The following is a 14,744-nucleotide window of genomic DNA, read 5'->3' on the forward strand; positions in this document are numbered from 1 at the left end:
GATGGAAGGGAGTGAGGGACAAACTTCTTGCCTCGTGACAAGCGAAATCCGTTGTCGGTTACCTGAAATGACCCTAATCGCGGTTTATTTTTAGTACTCTTTCTGCACTTAATGGGGGGGGGCGTGCAGGGTAGGGATCTTCCCACCCAAAATGTAATGTTGCCCACCCAAATGATGCTCTAATCCAGCTAAAACTGTTTTTTTTTGGGGGGGGGGGGGGGGTTTACAAGCAAGTCAGTTAAGAACAAATTCTTATTTACAATAACGAAATTGCAGGATATTAGCTGAGAAAACAACATGTCTACCCACCTAGAAATATAGTCCTAGAACCAATAATTAAATACATTTCCAGTGAAGTTACAACTGCCATATTTATATTGCTTTTATTCAAGTTTAGGTGAATGTCAAACTTCCAGAATATAAAACATTTCCTCAAATGGCACCAACCCAACAGGTTGGTTGTTCAGTTGCATTATATATTTATATATACACAATTTATATCAAAGCTTTCATATCGAACATACATGTTTTAAAAAGCCATGTTACAATAAAACTGAAAATTAAATCTGTATTTTCAAAATATTCACATAACATACTCTTCCATGCATTCATATAAAAAAAAAAAATGATTTTTTTTTTTGAATAAGCAGTGTGTAATCTACGGTTACGTCTCAAACGGCATCCTATTCCTTATATAGTGTACTAGGGCTCTGGCACTACATAGGAAATACGGTGCCATTTGGGACGCATCCTATGTGTTATAATAAGCATGGAAAGACGGGCTTTCCTAATCACTTCAAATTGTTGAACATCGGAGAGGAATTTGTGACCAGATTCTGGTCAACAAGAGATAGAATGGTCAGGCTGGTTAAACCCGACTGGATTCTGGTCAACAAGAGATAGAATGGTTAGGCTGGTTAAACCCGACTGGATTCTGGTTGGTGAATGCAACGCAGCTTTCAATCTGGTTCAACCAGGCTATAAAATTGTAGGGAATTCCTTTTTCTATAAATTCTTATATAGAATGAAAATCTAATTAGTATAAGAAAAAAATTCAAGTTGAGTTTATAAATACATATTCACATTGATATAAATATGAAATTAAAGAACGAGAGGAAAATATTAACAAAATGTTCTGTGCACTTGGGGGAGATTCTTTCTACATTTTCCATTCCTTTTATAACCACAAAAGCATATTAGAGTCGCTAACAGTGGCAAAAATTGTAATCCCAAATGACATGGAGAAATGGGATAATTCAATGATGGCAACAATATTACTGTAATATTTAGTTCAGTAAATTGAAGAAATAAATTGAAATTCCAAATCTCCTCAATGCTTCTCAATGACAAAAACCATTGTAAGTGAATCCAACCCTGGTTACATGAACTCAAATGTGAAGAGTTCCATTTCATTACCATCACCAAGAAGGAACACACTCACTACGCAAAACCATTTACACACAACACACACATTACCTGGCTAAAACACACACACACACTAATGGAAACCAAGCCCTTATATCAGAATATCGATTCATATATGCATTATTCTATCAACATAACACATCCACGTGCCTGCCTGACCATCAAGTTACCACGAAACCGTCCTAGATCTCTGAACTCAGATACAGCAGGTAAGCCAAACAGTCTGTCACCGTGACTACAGTTCTAGAAATCAGATCATCTGCTAACATGGCACCTAGCTGACTAACATAAAACCCACCAAAATAAACAAGCATCATTATAGTAATAAAACAGAGCCAGAGGTAGTCTACAGTACCTAGTGAGTGATCAAAATTGTACCTTCATCTATATATAAAAAATAAAATGGTTTCTAGACTTCAGGGCACCAACCCCCAGCTTATACCAACATCCAGTCAGCAAGGCAACAAGCATTCAATTATGATCTAGGGCTAATTTAGGACCATCCTGTCTCTTCTTCACTGTGACGTGAACAGAAATGATACAACGAAATCTAGGCTACCCCCCCCCCCTCCCCCCCACTAGCAGAATGAACATACAAGTGAAATCATTTAGAGTTCTTTCAGCATTCAAATCAACCAAGTAGTCCACTTGTTCTGCTTGGTGAAACGTTCATTCCTTTTATTCTCCACACAAAAAGAAATGCTGATGTCAGTCAAAAACACACTTCCCTTTAAGACAGAGGGAGAAGTCCCACACCCGCTTGTTTTTGGAAAAAGATCATCTTTCCATTCATGAGCACGTGATTATATAATGGGGGGGGGAATGGCTGTTCAAATATTCAGATGAGCACCGTAAGCAAGCGTAAAGTGCATCTACAATAGCATTGCTCGCTGACTAAAGGGTAAATCTGTAAGGGGTATACGGTATTACTGAATGTGCACCCAAGCTGACTAAAGGGTAAATCTGTAAGGGGTATACGGTATTACTGAATGTGCACCCAAGCTGACTAAAGGGTAAATCTGTAAGGGGTATACGGTATTACTGAATGTGCACCCAAGCTGACTAAAGGGTAAATCTGTAAGGGTATACGTATTACTGAATGTGCACCCAAGCTGACTAAAGGGTAAATCTGTAAGGGGTATACGGTATTACTGAATGTGCACCCAAGCTGACTAAAGGGTAAATCTGTAAGGGTATACGGTATTACTGAATGTCACCCAAGCTGACTAAAGGGTAAATCTGTAAGGGGTATATGGTATTACTGAATGTTTTGAGGCACAAAACAATTTAGGCAACAGGGATTTTAATCCAGGAAGGGGTTGAATATCTGTAAACAAGAAGCTTGTTCTGAACATCTAGCTACTTAGCTAGCAAGTTAGCAAACCAAATGCATAGCTAGAGCACTGAGCCGAGATCAATTCACACATCTTAGATTCCCTTATAGTTATACTTAACCTTTAGTTATACAGCACACAACCCCCCCCAAAAAGAAAACTAATAAAATCATATGGATACTCCTAAACCCCCCAGTATACGATATAGCGCCCAAGTCTAATCCGCACAGAGCCAGACTCTCTAAGATCATTTGAGGTATTCCTTCAGAGCAATAACAAAACGTTGCTTTTTAACTTTGTTGTTCTTGGAAATATCCATTGAAATCGATACAGACTGGGACAGGACAACTTGGGTTTCCAATTAAACCATGACTTGTTGAGTTGAATTTGGCGACGTTAGTAAACACAATATTTGCCCGAAGCAAAAAAGCTAAATATGACTTGTCAGTCATTAGACGGTTAAGATGAATGTCAGTTAAGTAGGAGATAATATCAAGTCCCAATCAATACTAAGCGGTCAACTTGTACTTTATGATACAGTACCTCCCCAATAAGTGTTGCTCTAAAGTATTTCCTAAAAGTTTCAAAGACAAACTCAATGATTTTTTTTGTTGTTGGCGCAAAACCATCATCACACCGTCACTGCCATATTCTATGTACGATGACAAAAGCATAGAACTCATCGGCACAAACATAGATTCCTTGATCAGCGTAGGGTGAAGCTGGCCACCTGACAAGGCAGAGAAACATCCACAGGAACACATGAGCAACCGTCTAAAACACACAGCCCGTTATGGAGGGGTCCGACTAGCGCCAGGCTGGATAAAGGCAGCTCTCAGTAATCAGGAAGGTCTGACAAGTGAGAGGAGAGTTGGTCAGGGTCGTTTTCATTAGGCCACAGCGTAGCAAAACCTTTTGCAACTGAAAATGAAAACTCTCTGTTTCACTTTCAATGACTTTATCCATTTTTGTTCCTACTGAACACGACCCAGTTTTAAGGCAGTCTACAGTGCCACAACAAACAGGCAGGTACAGGGAGAGAAAGACGCCAGGTGGGGGGGATCTTTCACCCACCTGGCCCAGTGTACTGCCACGACAAACAGGCAGGCACAGGGAGAGAAAGAAAGATCTTTTATCCAGCATGCCCCGTGTACCTAATCCTCTTTAAACAGAGGGATAGGGCTGCCAAGGAGCTCTCCGTATGGTGCAGTCTCTCTCTACCGGCTGATCCCTCTCTGCTCCTCCATGACAGTTACATATGAACACACCAGACGTTTCCCCGTCTCTCCTGGTACATGTGAACACACAGAAGAGACAAGTGTCCCGTCTTCCTCTATTCAGTAATAAGGAGGGGGGGGACAAGACATCCGTCTTCCACCCCTCCCTCTTACATAGAGGGACACATGAGTTCTTCCACCCCTCCCTCTTACATAGAGGGACACATGAGTTCTTCCACCCCTCCCTCTTACATAGAGGGACACATGAGTTCTTCCACCCCTCCCTCTTACATAGAGGGACACATGAGTTCTTCCACCCCTCCCTCTTACATAGAGGGACACATGAGTTCTTCCACCCCTCCCTCTTACATAGAGGGACACATGAGTTCTTCCAGGGGCAGCTTGTCAAAGTCGTAGGTGTCGAACAGATCACTGATTCCCTCATTGTCGTCTAAGCTCAGCATGTAGTCCTCGTTGAGGAGAGGGGGGGACAGGTTGACGAAGGGCCCGGCCCCGTGGCCCTCCAGGAGCCCAGACAGGGAGGAGGGGATCTGGTCCTCTGTTTGCAGCAGCAGGCTGGTGAAAGGAGAGGTGATGGGGGACAGGTTGGTCACCATCACTGCAGGGGGAGCTGGAGCGACATAGTCCTTACTGCTGCCGCCTGTTGCACTCTCTGTGTGGGAAAGGAGACAGGATGTGAGAGACTACAAATAAAACACAAAATGTTGATTGATGGATGCAAGGAAATTTGATCAGGCCTAAAATAATCATTCTAAAGAGTGTGCACATTCTGACGGGAAAGGTACCTGCTGACACTTTGAGGAAAGGTGAGGAGTTTCCTTGGACATCCGGGCTGCCGTTCTTCACAGGACTACTGGCGTTGTTCTCCTCCGGACAGAGGAACACCTCAATAGGCCCCTTGGTGCTGGTGAGGAGGACAGACAGGCCCTGGTAAACAAACAAGATCCACTGATTAGGTATAGAACAGTTATGTCTCAACCTCAGTGACACGGACCCAAACTGCCCAGCTAACAAACGTTCTCGCAACTTTAGAGAACATTCCCTTGAAGAGTGTATTAGGTCATTACCTAATGTTTTCATAGGAATGTTGCAGCGACGTGCAAGTGCTGTTTCCAAGGAACATTCATGGCAACCATGTTCTGTGTATGTTTGGTGGGACGTTGATGGAATATTCTCCTACCCCACAGAGAACTGGACACAAGAACGTTCTAGCAACGTTCCCATGAAACACGTCTAGAACATTAATATTGAAAAGTCTGGAGAACATGTAACTACGGTTCAGGGTAAGTTATGTTTGATATTAAGGGAATGTTCCCCAAACTAATGCTCCTAACTCCAATGCTAAATAGCAAAAACCTGCGAACCTAACATGCATAGAATGTTCCCTTAACTTATGGAACACTGGACACTCAAACACATGTGGAACGGTCGTTAAGACACTAACAGCTTACAGACGCTAGGCAGTTAAGGTCACAGTTATGAAAACTTAGGACACGAAAGAGGCCTTTCTACTGACTCTGAAAAACACCAAAAGAAAGATGCCCAGGGTCCCTGCTCATCTGTGTGAACGTGCCTTAGGCATGCTGCAAGGAGGCATGAGGACTGCAGATGTGGCCAGGGCAATAAATTGCAATGTCCGTACTGTGAGATGCCTAAGACAGCGCTACAGGGAGACAGGATGAACAGCTGATCGTCCTCGCAGTGGCAGACCACGTGTAACAACACCTGCACAGGATCGGTACATCCGAACATCACACCTGCGAGACAGGTACAGGATGGCAACAACAACTTCCCGAGTTACACCAGGAACGCACAATCCCTCCATCAGTGCTCAGACTGTTCGCAATAGGCTGAGAGAGGCTGGACTGAGGGCTTGTAGGCCTGTTGTAAGGCAAGTCATTTTTTTTTAATTTCACCTTTATTTAACCAGGTAGGCTAGTTGAGAACAAGTTCTCATTTGCAACTGCAACCTGACCAAGATAAAGCAAAGCAATTTGACACATACAACAGAGTTACACATGGAATAAACAAAACATACAGTCAATAATACAGTAGAACAAAAGAAAACAAAAAGTCTATATACAGTGAGTGCAAATGAGGTAAGATAAGGCAATAAATAGGCCATGGTGGCGAAGTAATTACAATATAGCAATTAAACACTGGAATGGTAGATGTGCAGAAGATGAATGTGCAGGTAGGGATACTGGGGTGCAAAGGAGCAAGATAAATAAATACAGTATGGGGAGGAGGTAGGTAGATAGATGGGCTATTTACAGATGGGCTATGTACAGGTGCAGTGATCTGTGAGCTGCTCTGACAGCTGGTGCTTAAAGCTAGTGAGGGAGATAAGTGTTTCCAGTTTCAGAGATTTTTGTAGTTCGTTCCAGTCATTGGCAGCAGAGAACTGGAAGGAGAGACGACCAAAGGAGGAATTGGCTTTGGGGGTGACCAGTGAGATATATCTGCTGGAGCGCGTGCTACGAGTGGGTGCTGCTATGGTGACCAGTGAGCTGAGATAAGGCGGGGCTTTACCTAGCAGAGACTTGTAGATGACCTGGAGCCAGTAGGTTTGGCAACGAGTATGAAGCGAGAGCCAGCCAACGAGAGCGTAGAGGTCGCAGTGGTGGGTAGTATATGGGGCTTTGGTGACAAAACGGATGGCACTGTGGTAGACTGCATCCAATTTATTGAGTAGAGTGTTGGAGGCTATTTTACAGATGACGTCACCGAAGTCGAGGATCGGTAGCATGGTCAGTTTTACGAGGGTGTGTTTGGCAGCATGAGTGAAGGATGCTTTGTTGCGATATAGGAAGCCGATTCTAGATTTAACTTTGGATTGGAGATGCTTAATGCGAGTCTGGCAGGAGAGTTTACAGTCTAACCAGACACCCAGGTATTTGTAGTTGTCCACATATTCTAAGTCAGAGCCGTCCAGAGTAGTGATGCTGGACGGGCGAGCAGGTGCGGGCAGTGATCGATTGAATAGCATGCATTTAGTTTTACCTGCGTTTAAGAGCAGTTGGAGGTCACGGAAGGAGAGTTGTATGGCATTGAAGCTCGTCTGGAGGTTAGTTAACACAGTGTCCAAAGAAGGGCCAGAAGTATACAGAATGGTGTCGTCTGCGTAGAGGTGGATCAGAGAATCACCAGCAGTAAGAGCGACATCATTGATGTATACAGAGAAGAGTCGGCCCGAGAATTGAACCCTGTGGCACACCCATAGAGACTGCCAGAGGTCCGGACAACAGTCCCTCTGATTTGACACACTGAACTCTATCAGAGAAGTAGTTGGTGAACCAGGCGAGGCAATCATTTGAGAAACCAAGGCTGTCGAGTCTGCCGATAAGAATGTGGTGACTGACAGAGTCGAAAGCCTTGGCCAGGTCAATGAATACGGCTGCACAGTAATGTCTCTTATCAATGGCGGTTATGATGTCGTTTAGGACCTTGAGCATGGCTGAGGTGCACCCATGACCAGCTCTGAAACCAGATTGCATAGCAGAGAAGGTACGTGGGATTCGAAATGGTCGGTAATCTGTTAGCTTGGCTTTCGAAGACCTTAGAAAGGCAGGGTAGGATAGATATAGGTCTGCAGCAGTTTGGGTCTAGAGTGTCACCCCCTTTGAAGAGGGGGATGACCGCAGCAGCTTTCCAATCTTTGGGAATCTCAGACGATACGAAAGAGAGGTTGAACAGGCTAGTAATAGGGGTTGCAACAATTTTTTACGGCAGATCATTTTAGAAAGAGGGTACAGATTGTCTAGCCCGGCTGATTTGTATGGGTCCAGAGTTTGTCCTCACCAGACATCACCGGCAACAACGTCGCCTATGGGCACAAACCCACGGTCGCTGGACCAGACAGGACTGGCAAAAAGTGCTCTTCACTGACGAGTCGCGGTTTTGTCTCACCAGGGATGATGTTGGATTCGCGTTTATTGTTGAAGGAATGAGCATTAAACCGAGGCCTGTACTCTGGAGAGGGGTCGATTTGGAGGTGGAGGGTCCGTCATGGTCTGGGGCAGTGTGTCACTGCATCATTGGACTGAGCTTGTTGTCATTGCAGGCAATCTCAACTCTGTGCATTACAGGGAAGACATCCTCCTCCCTCATATGGTACCCTTCCTGCAGGCTCATCCTGACATGACCCTCCAGCATGACAATGCCACCAGCCATACTGCTCGTTCTGTACGTGATTTCCAGCAAGACAGGCAGGAATGTCAGGTTTCTGCCATGGCTAGCGAAGAGCCCGGATCTCAATCCCATTGAGCACGTCTGGGACCTGTTGGATGGGAGGGTGAGGGCTAGGTCCATTCCCCCCAGAAATGTCCGGGAACTTGTAGGTGCCTTGGTGGAAGAGTGGGGTAACATCTCACAGCAAGAACTGGCAAATCTGGTGCAGTCCATGAGGAGGAGATGCACTGAAGTACTTAATGCAGCTGGTGGCCACAACAGATACTGACTGTTACATTTGATTTCAACCCCCCCTTTGTTCAGGGACACATTATTCAATTTCTGTTAGTCACATGTCTGTGGAACTTGTTCAATTTATGTCTCAGTTGTTGAATCTTGTTTTGTTCATAGAAACATTTACACATGTTAAGTTTCTGAAAATAAACGCAGTTGACAGTGAGAGGACGTTTCTTTTTTTGCTGAGTTTAGTTCCAACGAGATGTCCTTAAAAAATGTTTGTTTTAAAATGGAAGCTGTTCTCCAAGGGGGGGAAACCATAACTTTCCTATCCCTTGTATAAACACTGCAGTGGACAGACATGAGCATGGTGCATTGATTAGGTATTGATTCAATTGGTAGACTAGTGATTCTCAAACTCAAGTACATGGACTGGTCTGCACTGGTACCTGGGATATTGTTGACCGGTACCTCGTCAGACACTGATTGGGAGATTGTAGTGTAAGCGGTCATCCAACATGGTTAGTTTCAGGTGTTAGTTGACATTGAAAGAGAAGAACCATAACTGCATGTACCTTGTACACAAACATGTTGTAGAAAGTACACTAGACTAACGAAGAGGACAGTCTCCGGTCCTATTGATTAACAGTCTGATTACCTCCTGAGGGTCTGGCACCTCCAACTTGGTCTCAGAGGGAGCTTTCACCACGATGACCGTCTGGTCCTTCAGGTTGCGCAGCTGACGGATGTCTTGGTATGTCACATACGCAAACGTGGACCAGGAGGGTTAAAGAAAACTAAAACGCTGTGTTTGGGGGGAAAAAGTCACATATTGACCAGCTTTGAGCAGTGACCAGTTATAACGGCTTCATAGTATCCTACGAAGAGAGGCTGGTTCTTCTTGCTTTCCTGTTAGAACAGTGTGGTTAACAGTGTGTGTATAATAAGGATATTTGTGGCTGTGCGAGGCCTCTGTCATCTGTTGGACATCCAGGGTACAGCTCTGGATCAGCTCGTCCAGTCTCCTCTCCTCCTGACCCAGGTCAGACAGCTCACTGCTCAGACTCTGGCTGCTGGTCAACATACCCCCATCCTCTGACAGGTTACAGCCCCTGGGGGGGAGAGAGAGAGAGAGTGGGGAGGGTTTAACACAGGACACAAGCCTGAAAACTATTTTCATTACCTCATGCAGTTAGATTAAGTCAGTGGTGATGTCTAGTGATTGTCCCTAAGGGGATAAAGTTGTCTGAATCAAATTGTTCTTGTGAGACACTTACATCCACTGTATGTTGTTCTTAGACTTCTTCTTGATGAGGTGCACCCCCTCCAGAACGTTGGTGATGTCATAGAGGCGTCTCTTCTGCACCTTGAGAACCTCTGCAGCCTGATTGAGGTCGATGACGCCGTCAGACGACTGGCCCAGCAGCTCAACAAACTTCTTCGTTAGCAGACCCAACGACGTGTCGTAGCGCGTCTTCTCTGCCGGTGACTTTGGAGCTACAGGAAGACGGATGGGAGAGATCCAGTTTAGTACCATGTTCAAAGTTGGATGGCAGAGAGAGAGAGAGATCCAGTTTAGTACTATGTTCAAAGTTGGATGGCAGAGAGAGAGAGAGAGAGAGAATCCAGTTTAGTATTATGTTCAAACTTGGATGGCAGAGAGAGATCCAGTTTACTACTATGTTCAAAGTTGGATGGGAGAGAGTGTTTTATTAAAAATACATAACATTACAAGTTAGTCTTATCACTGCAGTGAGCAACTAAGCATCTTTACAGAGTGAGGGGATTCTATTAAAACCCCGGGTCAGCGTTGATTACATTCGTTTTGGAACCAGGCTGCTTCCCAGGCGTCCGGTCTGGTGCAGCCTTTTGGTCGACGGCAAAGTCGGCTTTTTTTCTCTCTCTTTTTTTGAAAGAGTGTGGAATAATGAGTAGGATTGTGTTTTCACATACAAAAAGTATTTCTTTAGATAAAAGGGATTAATCTGCCTTCTCACTGAAAACTTGTTTGAAAATTCCAACATATATTTTATGGAAAATAGTTGTATGTTTCTGAACGATGCATTATGCTGCCTTGTTGACAACGTGCCCGAGCAGCGCAGATTACTGTTCCATTTCAGAAGGGCACTCCTCCATCTCCGCTTTTACCCGTTCACATCATGGGCCATAGCCCAGTACACCTTATCCAACTTCCACATTGATCATGTTTAGCAGGGTGCCCAAACATCCTCCTGGACAGGTACAATCCTGCAGGATTTCACCCCAAATCAAGCACACCGGACTACCGATTAGCTGCTCAACAGAACCAATTAGTGAAATCAGGAGTTATTACAGATTTGGACCATCGAGCACAACCTAGCATACCCTGGAGGACCACTTTATAGGAATGATGGGCTTTATAACACAGTCATAGAATCCTCACTTGCCTATCTGCTCTGGCCCAGTCTTACTTTTGGGGCTCTTGAGCCCTGGCCCGGAGGCTCCTCCAGCCTTTCCCCTGGGGGTCCTGGCTCCTTCGATGGGGTACTGGTGGTCCGACTCATCCAACGCCAACCTCCGCTTGGCCTGCAGAAGGTAAACACCTCAGATCACTTCTCACAAAACAGATAAAATATGTTCTTCAGTATCATTCCGGCATTACTGTGTGACAGGCTTTATAAATTCAAACCTACTCTGCAGAATAGTTTCTACACCTTGAAATGGTATAATAATTTTAACATTGGCAATAGAAAAGAAAGCATTTTACTTCACTTATAAAATATGCTTGTTTTGTACACTGAGAATGCTCCATTAGCGCCACGTCCCATCGAGGAACAGAAGTGGGTTTGTCAGTGTACAACAGCTGTGCCTCAATCATTTGAAGACACGACTTACAAATACATTAGTCGTTCAGCAGACGCGCTTCTAAAGAGCAACTTACAGTTTGTGCATTCATCTTTAAAAAGGTATCTTGGTGAGAACCACATCATATTCATAAAGATTCGTTCTATATTGTGGAAGATAAATCAACCAAAAGGCCCTCAACGCCATAAGACCATGACCTGAAGATGACTCAGAGTGTCAGTTGAGATGTCGGCCATTTTGTCCAACATGGCATGAGTGCTACTTTATTTACACATCACAGGCCTGAGAAAGAGTGATGAAAACAGGAATGCTGAGCATCTTGCCATGGGTGTTTCATATGTAGAGCAAAGCATATCGAGTCAGTCGGGTCAATGCGGACATTAGCGTGTCTAGTGGGTCAAAACTAAAATATGAGGGAAAACATGAGGCCAGTCATTCATGAGGTACAGTGGACAAAATATAGAACACCAACCTAGGGCTGTTTGAGAAAATGAACTTCTTCATAATATCAGATGGCTCTGACAGGCATTTTCATGAAGTTAGAGATGGAACAAATAAAGTCCTTGCTGCTGGGACAGTTGATAAATATTAAATATGGCTGCCATCTTTGCACACCCCAAACCAATGCCCCAGTCAACCCTCCCTCCCCCCACCCACCTAATTTATCTTCCTCTGTGAGCAAATGGGGATCCTGAACTAGTCATGTCTGTAGACTAGTGTCAAAGAGGGTACAGTAGCACGTCTGCTATTGTGCTGTGGCTTTTTCATACATGGCCAGAAATTAATCTATATCAGCAGGTCTATATGGCATGCATTTCCGCAATTTAATGGTTAAAAACACAGGAAGCACGCGAACTTACGAGCTATTATAACAATGTAGCTAGTTAGCAGCTATAACGATATTCAATATGACGCGGAAAACTAAAGACAAGACTATTGCTCTTCTGTTGCTCGACTAAGACTGTTGGCCTGTGTTTGTAGTTAGCTGGCTAGCTTGCAGGCTACCTACCGAGCGAGCCAGTCAACCCGCTTTCCAATTCCCTTCCCCCCCAAGTCCAAAACACTAACAGGGCCTAGCCACTCATTTCTGACAAGTAATTATTGTACAGCTAGCCTAGCAAGCTGAAGCACGACTGTGTGTGTCAAACATGCACGGAACCTTGCAAGGCTAGAGCTGCTCTTGAACCCTACACTAAACCCCAATATTCTCTCAACTTGACTAACGGATGACAAATTGTTTCGGTATTGGCTGTTGACCTTTTACGATACGGGTCTGACCCCTTCCTTACCAATTGATAATACATGGCAGGCATATTTTATTAGCTAGCCAACAGGCTACCCAAACTAAATGACAGATTTATATATAGTTTCCCCTGTAAAAGTAACGGTGTAGCTAACTACGGCTTGAACAAAAATAACTGCTCTCAGACTAGTGTAAAACCCAACTACTGAGCGAACCTCGAGTCTGTTGGGTGACTCAAGGAGAGCGACAGAACTAGCTAACGTTAGCTCGCTAGGCTACCAACGTACCAAGCAGTTTCTCGTTCATTTCATTTCACTGCAATACAACAGAAAATGACATTAGCAAGTTTACCGGTGGACGTCCTAATGTAGGTCGTTGTCCGGCTCCGTTTGTTGCTCCGTTTGGAGTGGAATATATACTGCCAGCTGGAGGTTCGGACAAACAGACATTTGAAGTCTGTGTAATGCAAGGCGGTGGAGTTATAATTTGTATATAAGTGGCAGTTGTAAAATGAGGGGTTAACCGGTCGGACAATGCTGTCAATACCGCATTTTTATCTAAAGAGCCTCCAACCCCTGCTATTATTACTTTATCCGGGGCTGATGAGATCCCTCTTCTCATCTTTGTGGGCTCGGGTACCCTTTGTCCCTTTAGTTTAAAGCCCCTTTTCAGCTAATCCACCGCGACAAATTCAAAAATATTGATATGAACGAGTAGATTATGATCTTATTTGCCGATATATGTATGTTTAAAAGTATATTGAGAGCACATTTAGGCAGATGCAATGGATTAGAAACTAGCGCGAGTCTCAGCCCTGCCAGCTCAAAAATGGCTCCAGGAAGCTGACAATGAATGAAGGGATACCGTTTACGCGCGAAGGAACCCTCCCGCGAAACTCAGATTTCCCGGGAAATTTTCAAACAATATTTGCATATGTGACACGATTGGTTACACTAAGTCATAACTCCACCTATTTTATGTACGTTTCCTAGTTTATTGACCAATGACAGTATAGAAGATAAGACAGCACGCGTTCATTGGACAGTTGAAGCTGGACACGTCAGACGCAACCAACGTGTCCATATAATGTTAGCGAAAAAAATAATCAAACTGGTTGAATTTTTCATACGATGTAAACTAAACTGACTTTTATAAGCCATGCAGAATTTTGTAGAATTATTTTTATTATTATTATTATTATTATTATTATTATTTTAGATGGGTTTAGTACTTGGTGAGTTTATGGCAGCTAAAGCTAGTATGCCATTCACTAATGCTGGTGCATTTACTAGAATCGTTCAACAAACTGCTGCTGCTACTTTCATTGCCTTTTAGACATGCATACAATCATGTTCTCGCCCACTCCATTTCTGTCCTTGTCAAGCCAAACATGGCGATAGGTTACAATGAGTTTGCAATACATAATAACACAGACTGGCACTCAGGCTTAATGATAGGATTTTTGCTAGAATGTTGGTCTGTTGACTATTGCTGTGCACAAAAGCCAAGGGAATTTCCCCATGCTTTACAGCACATCAATGCTTTAACCCCAGGACTGTGTCACATCTAAACTATTTATTGCTTTAACCCCAGGACTGTGTCACATCTAAACTATTTATTGCTTTACAGCACATCCAATGCTTTAACCCCATGGAGTGTCTGACCCCCCCACATCTAAACGAATTATTGATAGCACATGAAACTTCTGTATTTACAGAATGAGGGGATTCTGTATTATCATGTCCCAGTGATTGTGTAAAATAATAAATTAACTTTAGTCATTTTGAAATGTAGTGCACTGCCTTCACTTTACAGCAGGGGGTGCCCTTCACTAAATCAGAATAGTAAAGCCATTTATAATATATTTTAAATGTAACCTTTATTTAATACAGTAGAACAAAAGAAAACAAAAAGTCTATATACAGTGAGTGCAAATGAAGTACGTTAAGGCAATAAATAGGCCATGGTGGCGAAGTAATTACAATATAGCAATGAAACACTGGATGGTAGCTGTGCAGAAGATGAATGTGCAAGTAGAGATACTGGGGTGCAAAGGAGCAAGATAAATAAATACAGTATGGGGAGGAGGTAGGTAGATAGATGGGCTATTTACAGATGAGCTATGTACAGGTGCAGTGATCTGTGAGCTGCTCTGACAGCTGGTGCTTAAAGATAGTGAGGGAGATATGAGTCTCCAGCTTCAGAGATTTTTGTAGTTCGTTCCAGTCATTGGCAGCAGAGAACTGGAAGGAG

General features: G+C 43.7%; 1 protein-coding gene across 2 annotated transcripts; it reads right to left on the reverse strand.

Moving 5' to 3' along the window:
* Positions 1–2,903: 2,903 nt before the first annotated feature.
* On the reverse strand, positions 2,904–13,358 carry LOC106573207 (transcription factor E2F3). 2 transcript variants are annotated; one of them, XM_014148032.2, is made up of 7 exons: positions 12,843–13,358; positions 10,831–10,969; positions 9,682–9,901; positions 9,358–9,516; positions 9,063–9,177; positions 4,783–4,924; positions 2,904–4,649 (listed from the first exon to the last, which is right to left on the reverse strand). In XM_014148032.2, exons 1-7 carry the CDS (start codon positions 13,110–13,112, stop codon positions 4,342–4,344), a joined length of 1,353 nt encoding a protein of 450 aa, XP_014003507.2. In that variant the 5' UTR covers positions 13,113–13,358; the 3' UTR covers positions 2,904–4,341. The 2 variants fall into 2 exon arrangements, with proteins under 2 accessions (XP_014003507.2, XP_014003517.1); XM_014148042.2 differs by having other exon boundaries at positions 10,855–10,969; positions 12,843–13,357.
* Between the last annotated feature and the right edge of the window lie 1,386 nt (positions 13,359–14,744).

The sequence above is a fragment of the Salmo salar genome, chromosome ssa02 (assembly GCF_905237065.1).
Source record: "Salmo salar chromosome ssa02, Ssal_v3.1, whole genome shotgun sequence".
NCBI lineage: Eukaryota > Metazoa > Chordata > Actinopteri > Salmoniformes > Salmonidae > Salmo > Salmo salar.

Excerpts from the sequence above, each read along its gene's own strand:
- LOC106573207 (XM_014148032.2), bottom strand. The coding sequence starts at position 13,112 with ATGAGAAGAGGGATCTCATCAGCCCCGGATAAAGTAATAATAGCAGGG. Across the intron at positions 10,970-12,842 it reads CTACATTAGGACGTCCACCG|GCCAAGCGGAGGTTGGCGTT; the intron begins GTAAACTTGCTA and ends TACCTTCTGCAG. Across the intron at positions 9,517-9,681 it reads AAGAACAACATACAGTGGAT|GGGCTGTAACCTGTCAGAGG; the intron begins GTAAGTGTCTCA and ends TCTCCCCCCCAG.